Raw genomic sequence first — 22,462 nt, 5'->3', positions numbered from 1 at the left:
AGATGAAAGGGGCCTGCTAAGTCTGGCATTCCACCCCAATTACAAGAAGAACGGCAAACTGTATGTCTCCTACACCACCAACCAGGAGCGCTGGGCCATCGGGCCGCACGACCACATCCTGCGCGTGGTAGAGTACACCGTTTCCAGGTAAACCTTCTCCCAACCCGCCCACCAACGGAACCAAAATAGCGGAGCTCCTCCTCGTCTATCTGTATATATTGTGTCTCTGTCTCACAGGAAGGGCCAGAAATGTTTATTTTTATTTTGTGTTAATGTGTGGAAAATGGGTGAATGTTTTAAATTCTAATTGGTTTTAAAGACAGAATAAATGTTTTGTGTTAATGGTTAACATTAAAAAATGTTCTGTCAACATTGGTTTTAGATATTTGTTAACTTAATGGCCATTAACTATTTTAAAGGGTGTTAAATGGAAAGGGTGTGAAAGGATAACTTGGTGGGTTTTTTTTCCACAATTTAGTACAATTGTATTGGAATGGGAGCTAGGTGTCAGGGCGGCTCCACACTCCACCAAAATGCAACATAGATTTAATTATAGGACCTTGTTTATGCTGACGGGTAATGTTTTGACTCATTTTGCTGAGTTTATTCACACCTGTTTCACAATAATCTGTCAAAAAGAAAGCATTTGTAATCCCACTGATTGTGTGAAGTATTCCAATTTCAATTTCCATAATAACCAGTGAACATTTAATTGGAAGACCTAATTTTTCAAACTGCAGTTTCTGACTTGGTATGCAGTCTTGATGACTGTATTGTATATAATTGCATGTAATTTGGGGTGTTATATACAAGGATAGCAAGATGACTGTACCTAATGACAGTGTTATGGTCTGTTAGGAACATCAGGAGCGTCTCCCTCCCGCCCTGGTGCAAAACCTCAAGATAAATTGTGGAATTAAAATTTTGCCACATTTAAAGCTTGGGTGAGACTTCTTCAAGAGGGACCCACCCGGCGTCTCAGCCACGCTATTTCACATTTACGATATTTCACATTTAGACTGTATCTCAAAAGTGTCTTGACAACACACACTTTAATTTAAACTTATTTTAGATTCAGATTGTTTTGCCATTTCAGCATTTATTTTATTCTGCCCTGGTATCATTTTTTCCCATCCAATTTATTTGCATATTATAGGAATTTGGTGATTTGGTCGATAAAATCATGTATATTTTAAACAGTTCATTATTTATACATCCATTGATCAATTGTTAGACATCAAATAAGGAAGTCTTATGTAGTATAGGAATGCATTCACAGTGAATTAGATGTGCAACGGATCACAAAACTCACAGTTGAGGTGGTATCATGGTTTTGAGTCACGGATCGGATCATTTTCCGGATCAGCAAAAAAAATGGGGGGCAACAAATATAACTTTGCTTCCATTTATTCTGTAAAACACTTAAAGCAAGGAACAAAACAATAATAAACCAGTATCATGTTCAATTTCTTACATTTATAACAAATTAAATTTCATGAAAATTAAGCAAAGTTAGTCGATTTTGTAGAGAGGTCTGCATCTCTCAATACCCATGGTATTCGTTTATTAGCGGCTCTTCACCTCTCCAATATGGCGGACGTGCAGACGCATCGCGGTGACAGACAGCAGCTCAGCCCAACGGTGTCGTAAAGTAACAGCAACACAGCACGACGCACCGTAAAGCGGCCACTGAGCTTCAGAGTAAAACACATAGCACATCTGTCTTTATCTTCTTTTCACTGCAGCAAAACTGTATTTCACTATGATGGTTACATTTTGCAATTAATCCGCCGTTCACATGCGAGCCGAACCCTGGGGGGAGGACCCGTACGGATCAACACCACTACCATATATGTAATATATGATAATATATTATATAATATACTATAGTTGTATTTGAATTCTAACCAATGAAGATGTATTTAGTATGTATGAAATTGTACTTCAGATGTGATTTAATAAATTTGAAATATATTTTTAATGTATTCTTGCTTACTTTTGACAACCAAAATAACACGCTTTTACAGCCTAAGTTGGAAGTTGTAATGTAAATGTTTCAGTAGTCTTCTTACACTATACTTACAGCATATAAATGATCAGTTTACTAAAGCTCTACTTTAAACTAGCACATAAAGTAAATAAGTAATACTCAAAAATCCACTTGCAAGCATACTCACAAAAAAGTAAAAGTGGGTTGAAATATACTTTTAACATAGAAAAATTTCACTTATCTTTCCACTTGGGAAGCCATAAAGAACAGCACGTAAGGTATCCATAGAAGTATAGGTAGACATACGTTCAGGTAGGTACCATAGATAGAGAAAAGTAAATATCGAAAATCTTAATATAGCTTGACTTTATGATGCGTCCTACAAGTAGCCTCTATGTTTTTGAATTAGGAAAAACCCCAACCAGGTGGACACCCGGACGGTGCGGGTCCTGATGGAGGTGGCAGAGCTGCACCGGAAGCACCTCGGGGGGCAGCTCCTGTTCGGCCCCGACGGCCTGCTGCACATCGTGCTGGGGGACGGCATGATCACGCTGGACGACATGGAGGAGATGGACGGGCTCAGGTGGGGTCAGAGGTCAACGGTCATACGCGCGGCTGTCAGGAAACGCATTTTCCGTTAGACGTCGTCATTCCCGGTTCTGATACTCGTTTGCCGTCCCCGAATGCAGTGACTTCACCGGGTCCGTCCTGAGAGTGGACGTGGACACGGACTGTTGTACCTCGTCCTACTCCATCCCCCTGGACAACCCGTACTTTAACAGCACCAACCAGCCACCCGAAATCTTTGCCCATGGACTGCACGACCCAGGCAGGTGAGTGAAACACTGGGAGGAGGTTTTTTAGTTTTTTTTATTATTAATTCCATTTAAAAATGACTAAAAATGACTAAAATTCTCCATTGTTATATGAACAATGGAGAAAAACACTTGCTTTCTTAGTACTCTGACGATGGGTTTAACTGAAAAAGTTCACAAAATGATGTAAATCTTCAAAAACTACACACGATGGTACAAAAATGTGGTGTTTCAAACACAAAGCTGTCCCTGAGGCCGGTCGTAGCCGAGTGCTCAGGGAGCTCCAATTCTAACTATAAATGTACTGTCATTGCGTTCAGGCTGCATGTGGCAGAGCTGTAAAGAGGCCATAGAAACAAAAAACAATGTAGTTTACCCTAAACTGCGGCCATTGATTTCAAGGTGCGCCCTCGATCGTCATCAATCGGACAACGGGAGTTTCCTGATCCTGTGCACAGACACCAGCGGGAAAAACACATCGGCCGGCAGAATACTGGAGATCGCCAAAGGAAAAGATTACGGTAAGTTAAAAACCGCCATGGCACCTCCCCTAATATGTTATCTCATAACGCCGATCTTGAGTCTGAGTTGAATCTATGGGCTGTGTGTCTCTGTGGTCGTCCTCCTCGCGATTGAAATGATTTAATCTGAGCTGTTTTCATTTAGTCTTCGCAGGTGAAGGACATGTTCTGCAGTATCTCTCTTTTTTTTTTTTCTTTTTTAGAAAGTGCTTTGTTTTTTTTCCGTGAGAGGATAGGGATCGACGGGGGGTGCTTGGCGGGTTTCCCACCTGTCCAGGATAAATAAATTGAGTGGAAACAGAGAACGATGTTAAACATAAAACAATGCAGCGATGTCCCCGGTTCAACCCCCTGTAAGGTGCAACTTGCCAAGAGAATATCAGATGGCGTCACGCGTGACGTGATTTATCGCAAGTCAACAACAATGGCTTTTTCGAGAACGACGGTTCCTCGCGCTGCCAGAGCGTCTGCAAATGAAGCGAGATGAGAACATTTTTTCCCAAATCAGCGGCGGGGCCTTGAGAAGCGTGCCTCGCCTCACGTGCCGTCGGAGACATATTTTCCACGTTTGCGCCGTTAATTGCGGCCCCCGTCATCGACCGCTGAGGCGTCCTTGAATTTAGCATCACGTCCCAATTAAATGAATATTTGTTTAGTTTTGTTTAGACCGAACGTCAAAGTCTCACTAATTGGACGCACACTATCGTGCGCCGACGGATTCGCGCGCGACAGTTATTATGGATTTCTTCGTGCAATAACCGTGTAAACATAATGTAGGAATAAGTCAAGGACCATGCATTGAGGTTTGACCCATTTACTACTGAACACACACTTTACACTACCCCTGAATATTTTCCTGATTTCCTAGATTTTAATAGTATTTATTTTTACGGGTTTTGGAAAATTCAAATTTTGCCATATTAGGTATTTGTCAGTTCCAGTTAGAAAGTGCAGCAGCGCCATTGTTTTAACAAATAAAACATATGGCAAAATGAAGTGCCATTGGCAAGAATATGTCACCATAATTGTCACCGGTACCAGGGGGTCATTTTCAGATTGCGCCCCCGATCGCTCCCTCTTCATGCACATTGCGCGTTTTGCCCGTGGGTGCTCCGCCTTCTCTGTGGGTGCTCCACCTTCTCCGTGGGTGCTCTGGCCCACAATAACAGGACATAAAACAGTGTTTTATCCCAAACTCTGGGCTGTTAGCTTAGCTTATCACCACTGATGCTCCGATTCAGACCTGGTGTTTATATGGTGTTGGGGGCGGGGCCGTGCCGAGTATGACCGCCCCACGTCATCGGGTCATGATTTAGCCCCGCCCTCAAAAATGCGGACCGCAATAATGGTGAGAAACCGTTTAACGGTCTAACTCCACAATTCAGTACTACATCGTTCACAGACTATGAATAGACCCGACGTAGTCTCCTTGACTCAGGTCTTTTCCGTCTCTTGTCGTCCCGCAGAGCACGAGCCGTCCATCTACGACCTGCAGTCCAGCGGGGGAGCCACGCCCGTGGGGGGCTTCATCTACAGGGGCTGCCAGTCCAGGAGGCTCTACGGCAGCTATGTGTTCGGAGACAGAAGTGGGTAAGTAAGTAACCCTTTGAGGACATTTCACCATGACAAAAAAATAATAAGAAAACAGCGCTCCACCTCGTGAAATTCTTGAAATTCTCTTCTCTTTGCACTTTGTATATGTGGAATATGGATCAAATTTCCCTTTTTTGTTAATTAGGTTTAGGTGATTTTGAAAGCTTTGGGACATCTTGTAGATATTTTAATAATAATAATTTTGATTGACTCATCCATTGTTATCCATGCCTATATTGCATATTTATTCATCTGGTGCAGTTTATATTTTATACCCACAGCCCATACTAGCAACTAGGGCGGTGCGATGTGATGATATACGTCATATGAGGTCGACGATAGAGAAATGACTATTGCATCTATGTTTTTTTGTAATGTTTCTATCGCTATGTCGCAGTCAGAGGCAGAACTGCTTTACAGCAACGTCTTAAGTCACGGCGCTTTACATAATCTGCACATGGAAGTGTATGGAGGGAATGTGGCGCTTCGGGAAACGACTCAATGTATGGATCATGGATTATTAGTAACATTTGCCCGTCTGCTACCACGACAACACAAGGTGACGACCGAGCAGAACCCAAGCAGCTTTTTGTTTGCCGATCGCGTCTCAGTGAATTAAAGTTTGCATCTTCAATTTCTCAAATAGGTTGGATTTTGATGTATATGCCGCTTATTTTCCCTCTCCTGTCAAGTTGAAGCGCCTCCCCGTGCTGCGCCGCGTCACAAAGAGCCTTTACCATGTGTTTTTCTTTTTTTTTTTTATATATATATATATAAACAATTTATGAATTCAATAGACAGCTTTACGGGTGCTGTATATCGGGATCTATATCGCTATCGAGATATCAAGTGACCTATATCGGGATAGACGATTTTGGCCTATCTTACAAGTAGAATTTTTTATATTTTTCCGCATATTTTGTATGTTTTTGTATATTTCACTTTTTTACGAGTTGTATTTTGCCTTTTTTTATATTTGGCTATTTTTTCTTTCTCTCAGGCTGTTCATCTTTTCTATGTTAATTGTCTGCGCAGCGACGCACCAACCCTCACCACGACCAGTTCCCTGTATATGAAAACGTACTCGACCGAACAAACAGATTCTGGTTCTTATTCCTAATGTTCATTGTCAGTAAGCTGAACACACAGTAACTTCTCCTCGACTGACATCTGTTTTTTTTGCCTGTTGGCATGTGCCCAGGGAAAGTGAACGTTCCGCTCACAGGGGGCAAAACACAAGTATTACATTACTGTCGCCACTACGCCTCAGCACATTCGGTGTAAAGTGAGATTAGACGCCGTGCCCCGCGCTGTTCACACTTCACTCTGGTTTGTTATTCATCCTGCTTGTCTGATGTCAAACACTGATGCTAACGTAAACCCAGGAAGTAAATAGTGAAGGGAAGTTTGCTATCAGAAGCTGGAGCTGGATTTGAGACGGCGTGCGGTTGAATATCCTGTGCCTCATTACAGTTTGTATTGTTGTGTTTGAGCGAAGATACGGGCACAGAGTTTGTTTTGAAACTGAAAAGCTCAAGCTTAAATGACACCATGTGGACCATGGAGCAAAAAAAAGAAAAAACAAAAGTGGGTATGGAATTGAAACCATGTCGCAAGTAGAAGTCACATCCTCGTTTGGCACATCTTAAGCTTAAAACTTGGCGTATAATGTTAACGGCAAATTACATGGTCATTCTCATGATAAAAATATTTAGGAATGAAATATCTGCCCGCAGTTTGTAACGTACGTTCGGAAAGGTCTCCCCTTACACAACAGAACCTCTGTGCATCGTTTACAGCCCGTAGTCATTCCTGTAAAGTAAAACACATGTTGTGTTTTTCGTTTCCCCTCAGCAACCTGCGGATCCTGCAGAAGTCCACGTCGCCCGCGGGAGCCGGCAGCGAGCAGTGGCAGGAGAAGGCGCTGTGTCTGGGCTCCCCCAGCTCCTGTGGGTCCACGTTAGTGGGACACATTCTGGGCTTCGGAGAGGACGAACTTGGTCAGTAGCCCGATGCTGAGCGCGCCACACACACACACACACACACACACACACACACACGTCGCACACACACCCCAGCCCCCGGCGTGTGTGTGAGGCCGGTGCAGTACGGTGGGACGGTGGGCGGCACAGCCGGCGGCGGCTATGGGCAGGGGCGGGTTCAGCCCCCCCGAACATGCATCTTGCCCACCCAATCAAAAGTTCAGGAAAAAAATTAATTCTGAGGGATCTCCGCTCCGCCTCCTGTGCATACCGGGGGAGACTTTCTCAGTCACCCCACCACCACCACCAACATGTGAACGAGCCACTCAATATTTCTTACTGCCCCCACCCAATGAAAGTAGTCTAGAAGCGGGCCTGGTGGGTCGTAGCTCCGTAGAACTGGGGGAGAATCTGGTCCTTTCTGCCTGGACTCTCCCCCCTATTGCTCGGGTTTCCTCCCTCCTCCAGATATTATGAGATATTATGCAGCTTGGGCTCAGCGAAGACTCTCAACTGCCAATAGGTTTAAATGGTGTGAAATCCTATGATGGACATCCGTCCCAGTCAGGGTGTCTCACTGTCTTGGCCCTGTAGTCTGCTGGGAGGGGAACACGCCTGGCAGTCTGTCGTTGCACTGTCTGTCTCTACACTGTCTCTCTGTCTCTACACTGTCTGTCTCTATGTCCCTCCACTGCCTGTCTCCATGGTTGAAGTGCCAATAAAAGTGATGTCTGGCCTTATCGGCAGAAGAACAATTTATCTTAAAACATAAAATCACCGCCACCAACGATCTCACCATTTCATAAGAAAAGTATTGTTTGGAATCGCGCTTAATTTTTTTTTTGTTTTTTTGTTTTTTGTTTAGTTTGTTTTTATCCCGGCCCCCTGCCACCCAACCCTCACCCATTGGCGATTAAAAAAAAAAAAAGGTTAAAAATAAAATAATATGAAATAAAAATCAATGACAGTAATAACAATTATAAGATAAATCAAAAAGATAAAATAGGTAAGAGAGCTTAATGTCAAATCAACAGTCATCCCTGAACAGAGCACCATGTACAAATTAACTATTAGTAGCCTTTTCTATTTACATAAGTCAGGATTTATGATATCACACATTTTAGCGTTTGAAGAATGGGTCGAGAGATCAAGCTGTCAACTGAGTGAAATAAAGATTTGGGCGGAAAAAGAGGCAAACACATAAAAAGCATTCATTTTTGCACATCAAACTCTGCCAGCTGAAGATAAAGGAACAACCTTCCATCTCTGGCGCTCCCATCTCACTTTTTCCACCAGGGTTGTAAAATTCTCTTCGTGTAGAGATTTAATGGACGAGTGATTTTTATTCCCAGGCATTAAAAACAAGTTTAACAAAAAAATGAAAAAGGAAGTTCTCCTTGTTTGATCGTTGATGCCGAGTTGTTCACTGGAACACTCTCACAAATCTCACAAAGAACACGTTCTTTGTGAGATTCAATTTATATCTGGAGAAAGCACCACATTTTTCTATGTACTGTATTTTATAATACATCTAATAACTCCGGTACAGATAGCTTTTTCTATGTAAAATTGCTTTTTTTATGTATTTTATTTGGTATTTAAAAAAAAATAATAATTTTACTTTGTACCTGTGAACAGGATTTATTACTGAAACACTGAATAAGTACTGTATACTTTTATAAATAATGACTTTGATAGCTACCTATTGATGTTTTTGTTCATTACCAGTTTCTTCTTTTTTTTGTTTGTTTGTATATCGCAAATACCAAGTTTTACTCCTTATAACGTCATGCCTCAATTTTAACCCAAAAAAAGGTACTTACTCTCACAGTACAAGCGTTAAGTGTCATTTTTGGCTCCGAAGACGTTATCAACTTGGATTTTTATAACTAGAACCTAAACTGTATGGCTGTAATGCGGTCGATACCTTTTAAAGTATTGAATTTTCGCACCCAGCCGCACACGGAGGCGTTCGGGTTTGTCTCCCGACCGCCCTGTCGTTACCCTGACAGGATATTAAAAGCTTTCTGCTTCCTGCCGCGTTAATCCTGGATCCTGGACCGACTATCGTTTCCAAAAGAAAGCAGTGAGACTCAGGTGGTGTTTTTATTTACCTTCCTGTTAGGTAAAAGGAAGGGCAAACTGAGTTGAGCTCCATTACGATTCCGAGGTTTTTTTCTTTTTCCCATTATCCCGGCAAAAAAGGACATCCACTCATCATCCAAATTATTAACTGTCAGCCAGTGTTTTTCTGTCTAAAAAAAACTCTCCGCCGGCGCGGTCTTGGACTCATTACTCGCGGAGGTATTTCGAAGATTTTTCAGCATTTGTTCGTGATTTGCGAGTAATGCGGCAACGTCGTAGGGGTGGGCGCAAATCCCAAAAGCATAGGCCCCACGGACACATGTTTACAATTTGCCCCCCCGTATAGAACCTTCTTGCGGGTTTGTTCCTCATTAAATTATTCGTCTGATTCCTAGCCGTGAGGATCCAGCCCTGGAAACGTCCTACTAGGCCTCGTTCTCCTTCCACTCCCTCTCCTACTCTCCTCTCCAATCCTATAGGCACGCGGGTGCAAGCAGCGCACTAATTAGACTCATTCATCAATGGGGGTCCGTGAGTGTAATTGAGCGTAAAGGTTAAGCGCCGGGCCATATACAGTGTATTAAAAGGGATTGTTAATGTTAATCATGCAATTACTCTGTGTCTCATGGAAGCGTATTTCTCTCTCTCTCTCCCTCTCTCAGGCGAGGTCTACATCCTGGCGAGCAGTAAAACCATGGCGCAGTCACACAGCGGAAAGCTCTACAAGCTGGTGGACCCCAAAAGGTAGGGCTAGGAAAATAACATTTGTTTTAATTTGAATGAGTCATTTATGCCCTTATAATGCACTTCTGTAAATTGAAGTCCAAACAGTTTATTGTCTTACGATAAGATTGAAATCCCTTTTAATATTATGTACCATTGTTATTTATGAGACCCGCATTAGCCGTTAAGGAACCTGAACAACAGAGCATTGAGTTTTGTAAGCTCAGCCGCTACAGCCGCCACAACATCCTGTATTCTCTTCTTTTTTTTTATTCTCCTCTTTCTCATTTCTTACTTTATTTAATGTCCTCCGGCCAAGCTGCGAGCAGTAGCCGGGTAGCAAAACTGTTAGTGCGGGGTGTTTTTCACAAGCTGGGCTGAGAATCACGGCTTCACCGGTTTCATGATGGATCTAGTGCACACTGGTTATTTTCAAAACACTCGCTGACAAGATTTATACTCATGAAGGTTTTTAAAATAATGCAGCGGTCACGAGGCATAAGCTCTGCAGTTAACATCAACTCAAACATGTGTCGGAGCACATGAAGGGCTGGATGAAATATAGCGCATATTATTTTAGTCATAGTGCGGTTGCAATTATACAGAGGGGTTTTGGGGTGTGTGTGTGTGTGTGTGTGTGTGTGTGTGTGTGTGTGTGTGTGTGTGTGTGTGTGTGTGTGTGTGTGTGTGTGTGTGTGTGTGTGTGTTCGTGCGCGTACGAGTGCGGAAAAGTGGTTGTTTTGGGTGATTGGCTGCATGGATATGTATTTGTGTGTACCCACATAATTTTGAAGGTATATACAGTATATGTGACTTAGTGCAATAACTCTTGCCACATATTTCACAATATAGATCTTTCCAATGGTCCCATTGAGCTGAGTACATGTGAATTTCTCCCTCAATACCAGGAAATGTGCACACATTGCATGAAATCCCTCAGCATAATATCTGACAAATGGCTGGCACGGCAACCCGGCTGTAAAGAAATCACATGGAGCAGCCAACGCGTTCACTGTCTAATTCAAACCAACTGCTTGAAACCGGCTGAAAATGTGGCATTTTTTTGCCCATCCTCCTGCCAACATGCTCAGGAACAGAAATCCTCCCTCTCTAGTCCATGTTTCATGTCAAAACTCGGCCAATGGAACTGAAAGTTTTACGCCGGTGAAGTCCACACCTGTCTCACTCAGAGAAATCATGTCACAGTGGATTTTGATATACAAAGAAATGATTGTGGCTAAAATCGGTGCCGTCAAACAGCCAAATATACAAAGAAAGAAAACGAAAATAGCCAAATATGCAAAAATACACCGAATATACAAAAATCAATTCTATGCATAGGATAAGTTAGTTTAATTGGTAGTATGGTTATATGCTAGTATGGCTATAGGTATAAAGTACAAATATAGATGGATATACAGAACAGCATAAATACATATAACAATAATACAGGGGTGCGTAACAATGAGTATGTATAAATCCTTACTACTCATTAAGCAAGGTTTATACCTGCCCCAAGCACGAGGGGGAACGTGATGGGAGATGAGCGTTTTGCTGTTTTATATCTGGTATGTTGGACAACATTGATTCGCAGCACAAGCCAGATGTGAAATTCAAAGTCTAGCAGACATTTTGATGCGGAGACCAAATAGTATACGCATAGTATACCAACAGCTCATTCAGGTTTGGTGATTTGATTGTAAATGGACGGGGGCGTTGTACAGTTCAGTTTGCAAATAAAAGGTAACTTTTTTTATTGGTATTCATGTGCAGTTTCTTTTTCGAGTTTTGCAATGAGGTAGAATAATTACACATTGTGACTTGAATGGTTCATTGAAGACCCTTTCCCACTTGCACCAAAAGCTGTAAATCTACTGGCAATGTTATGTATTGGTGTCATGTGGGAACGGGAGCAGGTTTCGACGTTCCGTGAAAGACTTTCCGTAAATTTTCCCACTCTCGAGGTAGAATTATTTCCGGCAAATTGCCGGTACAGCTGTGAATGGAAGTGTGTGGGAATGGAAGCGGTAACATTTCTGTAAAGTAGGGGTAGAGTTGAATGGAAATAAAGCACAAGTAGTGGGTTTACGGATATTTGTTTCATACAAATATTTTAAAAAATGATTTGTTTTTCAGGAAGAGAAAAAAAACATTTGGAAAAATGGCAAGCCGCAAAGACAAGGAAACTGAAACACATCCAGTCTCTACCGAGACAGGTCTTTATATTCTTAAATTGTATTATTTTTCTTCCTAAAAATGCCACTCAGACCCTGGACGTGTATTTTAGAGGTTGGGGTTCTTGGACAGGTGTGGGGACATCGGGTTCACGCGCTTTGCTCGCCCGCCGGCCACACCGCAGCGCGCAGCCAGAGCGAGCGAGCGGACAGGGAGAGGTAGAACTGGTGGAGAACGTACCTTCTCTAGAGGCATAGGACAGGGACAGTATAGGACAGGTGGAAAATGATCACACTGATTTAATAACTTTGGGTTTCGGGTTATTGTGTCTGGGGACGGGGGCTCTGTCCCCACTTTTTCAGCGGAGGTAAGAATCCATACATGTGGTAACAGACTCCATATGTAACTTTTTCTTAAAGGAGGCCAATGAGGGAATGACGACCTACTGCCCTTGCTGGATATTTTTTATCCAGCAATGTTACGGATTCTGCGTGAGAAAAGGGCTTACGTTCCTCTGTCATAAAATGCAGAGCAGGACATAACTTCAACCCCCACCCCCCCTGTCTCTGCATTGGAACGGGCCGACAGACCAGCTCCTTTCCTCCTTTTCCGCGCTTTTGTATTTCCAACCACCATGAACAGCGATGCCTCCTCGGCACAACCAGCCGATGCCGTGCGTGCAGCCATGTTAGCGCGCTGTCTCGTGTCTTATCGTTTACTACTTCCGACTTCACACGGAACTTTCCCTCTACCGCCACCCGTGGTTTCTGAGAATACTACAACGGACAATGTGCCAGCTATAAACGCCCTGCATGTGAAGGTAAGCGGGGCTTTAATCATTACCACTAAATTATTACAATGCCTAATCATTGATACTAAATTATTACAATGTCTACAGCATCGCAACGCAATACAGTACAAATCGATGGATTGAGCGAGCACACGAAAGAGAGAAATCAGGACGCGCGTCTGCCCATAGAATCTCAATACACAAAAACATATCTTCAGCTAAATTATTGCTACGGGTGACGGCGGCGCCAAACAAGCACAATTAATTGCGCGGCAGATGTGGCCCTAGTGGCCCGGCTCCGTATTTATGTACTCTGGCATGGCCGCCGGGCGCCCTTCTCCCAACGAACACTTCTTTCCACCATCTATCGGGGCTTGTTTAGTCTGCGCGGATCCTGTGGTGTTGGAAAGTCCTGACTCTGAGCAGACTCCCGCTTCGGGGGTTACAGGGGGTGGGGGCGCTGCGCAGGGGGGTTGGGGTGGGGGAGTTAAAGGGGGGGGGGGGGGGGACTAACGTGTCTGACCCTGTCGCGTTATCAAGTCGGGTGGTCCTCCCCGCTCTCACTCCTCCACTGCCGCCACCACCTCCATCACGCTGCGGGGACATCTGGACGCTAAAAAGAGGGTCTCTTCCGGGGAGAGGGTCCGACGGTGTCTGGCGTCGGGTCCCGATCGGCCGCTGTGTGGGAACGTAGGGGAGAGAAGGAACTGAAAATATCCATAATATCGTCAGCCATAGCAGATGGATGGATGCATAGATAGATAGATGGATCGGTAGATAAATAAATACATATCTATTTGCTGCTTTTCTCTCTCTATCACATATCTGTAATACTACCACATTGATTTATTATATTATTTATTAAAAATAAAATAAAATTTGCACATACACACACACACACACACACTCTCAGCATTACTTCAGTGTCCCATTGAAATGAAAACTCCATGATATGCTGCAAGCGTGCACTTTGTACGATATTCTCATGCGGACGCTGAGTGTTTTAAATCATCGAGACGTAATGGTACACAGTGATAGAATACACAAGCGAGGAAGATTTCAGACTCTTTCTTTATGAATATACGTTGCAGCAGCCATTTCACACGTTGCCTTCTATCTGCTCCCACAGCTGGTTTATTATGAGGTTCTAAATGGAAATTACAAAAGCATCCAACCCCCCGCTGACTCTTAACTTGTAAAAAAGTAATCTTCCCGTTTGATTGGCGACAGCCTGCATCTACCGATATACGGAGAAGCGTTTCCTCGCGTCTCGTTGCGTGTTTTTCAGGGGCCGCGGGGACGACCCGCGTTGAAAAGGACTCGGCGTCGGGGCCCCCGGAGCCACCTTAATGGACTGAATCCCCTATCAAAGTCACAAATAATGGATCGGCTCTCTTTTATTCCTCCACTCTTCATCCCGTGATTCTGTGTCCCCCTTCGCATATAATCCGTGTGGGTGGCTGGTTGGTGGGGCTTCACGCGCACATGGATGTGTGTGAGCGCATGGCGCGCTGGCTTCCCCCCCCCCAAAAAAAAGCCTCCCTTTATTCTCCCATCCCTCCTAAATCTTCCTCCTCCTCGACTGTGGTCCTCCCTGCCACAAAGCTCCTCGCCAGCGGCGCTGAATGGCCCCCGGCTCCTACAATACACAGTAAATTTCTTACACAATTAAAACAAGGAATGAAGCTGCAAAGGAGGCCCCTAAACAATGGACTCGGATGACAAAACAGCAAAAGAGACCACACTGGGCCGTTTGATTAAGCTATTGTTGGCTCGCACAATGTACACCACTCCACAGCCCCTTTCTCACATACACCTCGTGTCAATCAAACAAGGCCCGCGAGCCAAGAAGCTAAATGCACGCAACACACACACGCGCACGCACGCGCGCGCACACACACACACACACACACACACACACACACACAAATGAGGCAGATGTGAGACAAATTTGAGAGCGTCAAATTTGAAAGCCCTGATGGAGAAACCCAAATGGGACATTAACTTCTCCAAAGGCCACGACGGCTGAAAGAGCCGTTTTTTGTTTTTTTGTTTGTTTTTTAATTATTATTATATATATATTTTTTACACATTCTTTCCCTCTTCCCGTCCATCTCTTCATCTCTCTCGCTCTGTTTTACTATCGATCTCATTTTAGGCACCATCTCCCGCTCTCTCTTCCTCCCTCGCCTGCACCGACCCCTCCCAAAGTTGATACATTCCCACAGTGGCTGTTGACCCAGCTGCCTTTGTCAAGTGGCGGTACCAGCAGGTGCTGTTTTCACAGGCACCCTGGCAGTCGTACAGATTGTTTAGTAGCGCCGCTGACCCCTGCCTGCTATTAACAGTGTTCACCGCGGACCCCCACCAACCCTCTGGGGACTCTTGTCTTTCTCTCCTCCGTCCCTCCCTCCCTCCCTCCCTCTCTCTCACCGTTCCCTTTCCCTCCGTCGCTATTTTTTAACTACTACATGTGGCAACAAAAGCCAGCGTGATGGGAAAGGGGATAGAACCGGGAGGGAGAGTCTGGAATTGGGTGCTGATGGGAGCATGGGAATTGCCCCCTCCCCACACACACACACACACACACACACACACACACACACACAGTCTGAAATACACACACATACAGACACACACACACACACTCACAAACAGAAATACGCACAACCAGGCACACACAATCCTCGGCCTTGCCCCCACACACACTGCCATCAGTCAATGTGACCGTCAGAGTAGCACTTTCCAAAGCATGTAATACGCACACACACGTACGTACACACACACACGCTAGAGATGACACGCATTACCCGACGGCCACAAAACCTCTCTGCATTCATTATCCATTAATTAACAAAGTTCTTGACCTTGTTAGATATGACCGCACGGGGGTAAACAAGGACCACCCCTGTTGTGGTTGTAAGTTGGTAAACACCACCCAGGACCACCACCCACCCCAGTAGCTAGCCTAGCCGAGCAATTGCATCAGGCAGATTGATCATTAGCTCTGTACAGCAGTGATGGATGGGGGCTACACTCCCATGGCCTCATAATGCACACACACTCCACACACATACACATACACACACAACCATGGTAACTGGACTCCAGTGGTGGTATGAGAACAGAGAGGCACGAGTATGAGCAGTGAAGTCACTGTGTGTGTGTGTGTGTGTGTGTGTGTGTGTGTGTGTGTGTGTCTGTGTGTGTGTGTGTGTGTGTGTGTGTGTGTGTGTGTGTGTGTGTGTGTGTGTGTGTGTGTGTGTGTGTGTGTGTGTGTGTGTTCGTTCTCCTCTGTGTCAACATAGAGAAACTTGTCCTGCCTCATTAGCCTTTGGGCTCAGTACAACAGGGATGTTTTTGCTCCCATTCACTTCTTCTCTATCTCTCACACACACACACACACACACGCTGCCATGGGCTACAGAACAAATGAGCTACAGGCTCTATCATGCAATTCACATTTTTTTCCTGTATTATTTCCAGATTGTCAGAGCGAGAGCGTGATATGAAATTATTTCACTACAGCCCAATCGTGTGTGTGTGTGTGTGTGTGTGTGTGTGTGTGTGTGTGTGTGTGTGTGTGTGTGTGTGTGTGTGTGTGTGTGTGTGTGTGTGTGTGTGTGTGTGTGTGTGTTGATATGAAATGGTCACGGTATGTGTGTTTGGTGTGCAACAGGCCCCACACATGTGGTTTTGGAATGTTTCTGTCTGTGGAAGGAAAATACAGGTCAAAACAATAAAAACACTGCACTTGGCACAGGTACCCCATCGGCTGATTAAATCCATCTCAGAGTGTTGGATCGGGTTAAAAGTGCAAAAAAGAATGGATTAGAAGTGAAGAGCGACAACTATTATATGTATGTATATGTCATTGCAAAAAAGTTCATGTCTTTCATGTATGTATGTATGTGTATCTCAATATGTATGTGTTGTGATACGTACTGTATGTTATTGTCCTCATATTTCGTTCCCACAAAATTACTCAAATGAAAGTACCACATTGACATTTCTACTTAAGTTAAAGTAGAAAAGTACTAGCTCTCAAATGTACTCGAAGTACTGAAAGAATAGGGAATTTGTCAAATGCAGTACCAGTACCACCGTATAATACGGCATAAAGTCCTGCTGTACCTTTTTTTTTTCTACATGTCCTGTTTGTAATTGACAAGAAATAGTCTTGGATATACTTTTGACACATATAAATATAAATCCTGTTGGTTTTGGGTTTTTTTTTCAGACGAAAGTAATGCAACTTTATTAGAAATGAAGTAATGAAAATATAAAATATATTTTCTGAGAAATAGAGTGGAGTAAAAGTCAAAAGTGTACATATTTAAATAAGTACAGATACTTGAAAAATCTACTTAAGTACAGTAACAAAGTACTTTCCATGTTACTTTACACCCCTGTGTGTATTCAGGCATTGTTATTGGATTTTTATTGGCGTTTTACCACCCATCGGACAGCCATTACCCCTTTTGAAGTTGTTTGTTTTTTCGTTAAAGACCCACATCCTAGAATAATGGCAGAATCCGAGTATGTCCCTCTCCTTCCCCTCCTTCCTGCCTGTGTAACCCTGTTGTTCCTGCCACTGTTCCAGGCCCCAGGTCCCCAAGGAGTGTCAGCGGCAGCTGGAGCCTCCGGAGCTGCTGATGACGGCGTGCTCCCGGCACTGCAGGAACGGACACTGCACCCCGACCGGCAAGTGCTGCTGCAGCCCAGGCTGGGAGGGAGCCTTCTGCAGAGTCGGTAAAAGCCTTTCCCTTACTCTTCAAGATGCTGAAACCTGTCAATTTTACTGTTTTGTTTTTGTTTTTGTTTGTTTGTTTGTTTGTTTTTTTTTGAAGGATGTGAAAACAACCCAGACAAACGCGTGAACTGTACACACACATATTTTTTCTCAATGGTGCCAAGAAGAACTCAGACCCTCTACTTAAGTGAAAGAACAAATACCCGGACACAAAATAACAAATAAAAGTGAAACTACCACATTGACTTTTGTACTTGAAAAAGTATATAAATAATTCCTAATAAATGTACGTAAGGTATTAACAGTAAAAGTAATTTACATATATCAAGAGTCTATATTAAAGTATAAGGTTCTTCTTTACCTTTTTTATAGTATATTTGGTGTCATGGTCATTTGCAAGGATATGCTCCTGATGAATCATCGTTAAGCAATCCAATATCAGCAGTTTGACTGACTTGTTCTGCTTTTACTTGCTTTTGATACATATGAATATAAATCCTGATTAGGGAAACAAAAAACTAGTTACGAGACTGTTAGAAATATAGTAGAGTAAAGGGTATAGATATTTGCTTGCTGAAATGTAGCCGAATAAAAGTTGAAAGTCTCCGAAACTGAATATAATAAGTCTGTACAGATACTCGAAAAAGTTCTTTTTTTTTTTTTTTTTTAAATTTGTTTATAAATAAATTAATAAATAAATAAAAGATTACCTGTGCTTTGTGTGGAAAAAGTGCATATAACATGTTATTATCATATTAAATAAAAAATTTCAAAACATGAGTACTACAAAAGTACATTTACACACACGACACTTGGTGCGCACACAAAAAAAATCCCACCCACACACACAGCTTGAGCAGGAACCATTTTAAATGGAACGGGCATAAAAAAAATTAAACAAAGAAAATATCTTGACAGAAAACCTCAGCTACCGTGCGGCGGCATGTTTCTAATTTCCCCCCCCTAACAAACTGTTTCTCTCGACCTCTCCTCTCGCTGAAACCCAAGCCAAATGCGATCCAGGCTGCCGCAACGGAGGCGTGTGCGTGGAGCCCGCCAAGTGCCTGTGCAAGAGCGGCTACTCGGGGCCGCAGTGCGAGAAGGGCGAGCGGGGTCTGCCCAACGACCAGGAGAAGGACGGGCTCCTGGACCACATCATCGACATGACCTCGTACCTCCTGGACCTCACCAGCTACATCGTATAGGGGGCGCCGCCCGCCCCCGCCCCCCCCCCCCCCCCAGAACGACACAGATCTACCTACAAAACCACCAGCAAAAGCAGCAGCAGCAGACTCTGGAGAGGTGTTCTGAACACACACACACACACACACACACACACACACACACACACACACACACACACACACACGCATAAGGACCCTCACCAACCCCCCCTCCAAATTGGACTTTTTCCATCCACCCTCATCCGCAGTCAACACAAGAACTCTTCCTCTCTCTTTTGACAATAAGCTAATTCACGTCCACACATCTGGCAGCGAAAGCCAAAAGTCACTTTGAAGAAACCCGCGAACGGCGAGGTGCGACGGAAGTCCCAGTACGATGTTCGCTGCCTTACTCTTGATTCAGATGCAAAAAAAAAAAAACAACGACAAAAAAACTCTCCGATAGAAACTGAATTCCAGCTGAGCCACAGGGGTAGGGCCCACCGGAGAGTCCAGAGCGAGAGGGATGGCCGTTTTTGGGTTTCCTCTGTGGCCCGTTCCATGCCTTACAGAAGAGACAATAAGGACTTTGAGACCACGGAGGGCTGTCACTCGTGCGGTCATCGTCTCGGGGATGGGTCGTTCTTTCGGAGCGGGGATGTTTAAAAGTCGGAGATGCGGTTTGTGCCTATGGCCGTCGGTCTCTCTTGTTTTTTTTTGTTTTTGTTTTTTTTTTTTCATCCAAAAACCGAGCAAAAACAAATGTATATATTTACACTGACTCTGAAAGCATTTTTGCATCTCCACAACGGTTTCACAGTCGTACGGATTTTTTTTAAAAAGGAGGTTTTTAGAGGGTTATGGTAATCGTGCGCCACAAAGAGCCACAAATTCAAGAAGAGAAACCGCGTTGTCTTATTGTTCCGGGGGGGGCGGGGTTGGATGTCGTATTCCGTGGGCATGTTGTGACTAAAAAGCTGGAATGCTAATTGTATACATGGATATAGCCTCGTTTTGCAGCAGAATGGATCAATAGGGCGCTCCCACCTACACAGCACGGACTGAGCACCTCATACTACTATTGTCAGATAAAAACAGTTCATGCGTTTTTTTTTTTTAAGTTTTATTTTCAAATGGAGTGGATTCTCTCCCATGCACTGTTTGCAGCGTTGCAAGTGTTTGCAATGTGGCATTGTTTTTAATATTCTTTTTTTTTTTTCTTTTTTTTTTTTCTTTTTTAAACCTGACCAGGATGACACTCACTCACAACACACACCGACACAAAAACAACGCGATGTGGTGGACTCGGCATCATCTCTCTCACACACACTGAAACCCCAAATCCAACTCCATCTCTTCCTACAAAAGGCACGAGCTCAGCAACAGCGACGTATTCTTCCTATAGAGCGGACCTAAGAACTACTTAGCTTCACACAAAAAAATATATACTATAGCATTACTATTGTTATCATAGAGGAGGGTTTATTTTTTTAAGGGTTAATAATATATGGGAGAGAATGGTGTTTATAGAAAAAGCAGTTTTACAGTAAGCTTGTAAATTCATGCTATTTCATGTTCTGTTTTGGATCTTTTTTTTCTTTGGCTTATATGGGGTTTTTTTTTGGGGGGGGGGGGGGGGGTTCCACAGCTTAGAAATGACACACAAGGACACATTTTCATTTTTGTTTTAGATATTGTTTCAGTGTTCGCTTTGCGCATGTCTAAATCTGCAGTCTGGAGTCGGAGCCCCTTCCTCGGGCAGACCTGTGGTTTCGTACCCGCCGTCAGAAGCGGTTCTCTGCTTTAAACCGATCAAAGATCTATTCGGGGCCACCACCTCGCCGTGGAAACGCTTCGCCCGTCAGATGAGGACCTTATCTTGTGGGCCCGCAGATTCGGGATTAGTCGAGGGAGAGAGTCTGTCCGATGCAGACGAAGAGAGATCAAATGATAAAACTCAGATGAACTGACTTTTGAGGAGAACTGATGAAGTGTCTTCGCTTATTCAGATTATATTGACAATTAGTCTCCGGAGTCACCGTTTTGTTTCCAATGTCTCGATGAGGCGGCCGTAATCAATCGTTACCACGGCAACTCAGACAAACACCACTCAGCTGATGAGGAAGCCCTCATCATCGTTTGATCCGTCACCACTTCAAATTCCTCGATACGAGCAGAAAAACAGCCACTATGAGAAGGAAATTTAGATAGTTTTTTTTAGTTAAAGGTGTTCTGGATTCCCATCCAAATGACAATAGCTGCATTTGTCGATGTCCACCTCCTGCCCTGCAAACTGTTTTAATGTTGAAATAAATTATTTCCTCCTGGTCTATCGAGTCAAAATGGAGTTTATGCTGTAAAAGTGGAGAAATTGTCCATTTCTTTTTAGCACTTAATGTGAAAGTTGCATTGTAGCTGCTGAGACGGCGTGGTGTGAATAGAATAACCATTTTACATTATTTAAGTAGTTACACAAAAAATTAAATAATTATTTAAGTTCTCTACATTGTTTTTACCATTGTACTGTATGTGATCATTTCTTTTTTTTTTATTATTCATGTATTGTAAATAAAACTAGGGATATGTTTCTTTTCAGATATATCAATATGTCTATTAAAGTTTTATAGCATGTCTGAAATACCTATACCTGGCTTAGTGTGTTGATATTTGGAATGCGCCGTGGACGAAGGTGTCTCTGGTGGGACGGACATCACAAATGGCCGCCGCAGCCTCAGATGTGGCCCCACGCTGGGAAACGTCTCACTTCTGCCACATTTCCACTAATGGTTTTTCCTCCGCCCAGGTAAAAAGGCACAGGGAGGTTGATGTTGAGGGAAAATGTTTAGGCTACGCCAGCGCCAGCGGGCTCCCAGCCCGAGGTTTTCCCTTCAACCTTCACTTGAATGGAAACGCTCCTCAAAGCCGTCGAAGCTCGGCTGTGAGAAGAGAGACAGGTGGAGCTGCAGTGTTGGTTCTTTAAAAAAAAAAAAAAAAGTTCTATAGACGGCTATTTGTAGTTTTCCATTGATATGCCTCCGGAGGAAATTTTCCATCAGGGCCAATAAGGCATTGCGTCAAGTTCTTCTGACCTAAATTATTTTATTTGAAGCGGAAATTTGGAATTCCTCCGCCATTGGGCCCACAGTGAACATAAATGGTACCGCACACACACGCGATATCCCACTGGCACCTCACGCAACGGCTATCAGCGATGGCAATATTAATTTCCTTTAGAAAATATCACTCAAAACTTTGTGCCGTGCAATGATAGTGACTGGAGACCACCCACCTCACTGCAGTCATAAATACACACACACGCACGTGCGCGCACACACACACACACGCATACACAAACATACACAGATACAAACACACACACACAGAAACGGCCATATTTAGAGTAATGCAATACTAAGTTGTCTGTGCACTGTTTGGCGCCAATCAAAATTGCATAAAGTGGAACTGGCCAATAGTGCCGCCCGGATCCAGCGTATATTTTGAGTTTATACACTATCTGTGGCATGAATCATTACTTTTCATTTGGAATAGTTTTCTTTTTCCTTCCCAAAGGGCCCTTGTCTGTCTATCGTTCCCAAACAGTGTAACCCAGTACTTTGAATAAACATGAGGAGCCTGTATACCAAATATTTGTAGGACCAGGATGGCTGGAAGAGCATGCTATAATATTGTATACATGAGTGAGGGAGTCGGCACAAGCACTACTTAATGGGTGGCATGGGGGGAGACGGACAGCGGCAAAAATAACAGAAAAGTAATTAACAGGAGGCACATAATTATTTTATCTCTCGACTTAATTAAAAAGGACGGCCGGCGGACCTTGCCCTCATTTCGGCCGCGCGGCGCTTCGGCCG

General features: G+C 43.7%; 1 protein-coding gene across 1 annotated transcript in view; it reads left to right on the top strand.

Moving 5' to 3' along the window:
- The window catches only part of hhip (hedgehog interacting protein), a gene marked incomplete at both ends in the record, with an annotated part of 35,935 nt that extends 17,303 nt beyond the window's left edge, over positions 1-18,632 (top strand). Inside the window, 9 exons of the mRNA XM_079999616.1 lie at positions 1-147; positions 2,400-2,573; positions 2,680-2,823; positions 3,208-3,326; positions 4,793-4,916; positions 6,774-6,919; positions 9,649-9,730; positions 17,278-17,426; positions 18,436-18,632. The exon at positions 1-147 is cut by the window's left edge and continues 5 nt beyond it. Coding sequence (XP_079855742.1) covers positions 1-147; positions 2,400-2,573; positions 2,680-2,823; positions 3,208-3,326; positions 4,793-4,916; positions 6,774-6,919; positions 9,649-9,730; positions 17,278-17,426; positions 18,436-18,632 — 1,282 coding nt within the window. The remainder of the gene's footprint in view (positions 148-2,399; positions 2,574-2,679; positions 2,824-3,207; positions 3,327-4,792; positions 4,917-6,773; positions 6,920-9,648; positions 9,731-17,277; positions 17,427-18,435) is intronic.
- Between the last annotated feature and the right edge of the window lie 3,830 nt (positions 18,633-22,462).

The sequence above is a fragment of the Zeus faber genome (genome assembly GCF_960531495.2).
Source record: "Zeus faber genome assembly, chromosome: 4".
NCBI classification, from domain to species: domain Eukaryota; kingdom Metazoa; phylum Chordata; class Actinopteri; order Zeiformes; family Zeidae; genus Zeus; species Zeus faber.
Note: the sequence above shows the minus strand (reverse complement) of the source record. Positions and strands in the feature narration are given on the sequence as shown.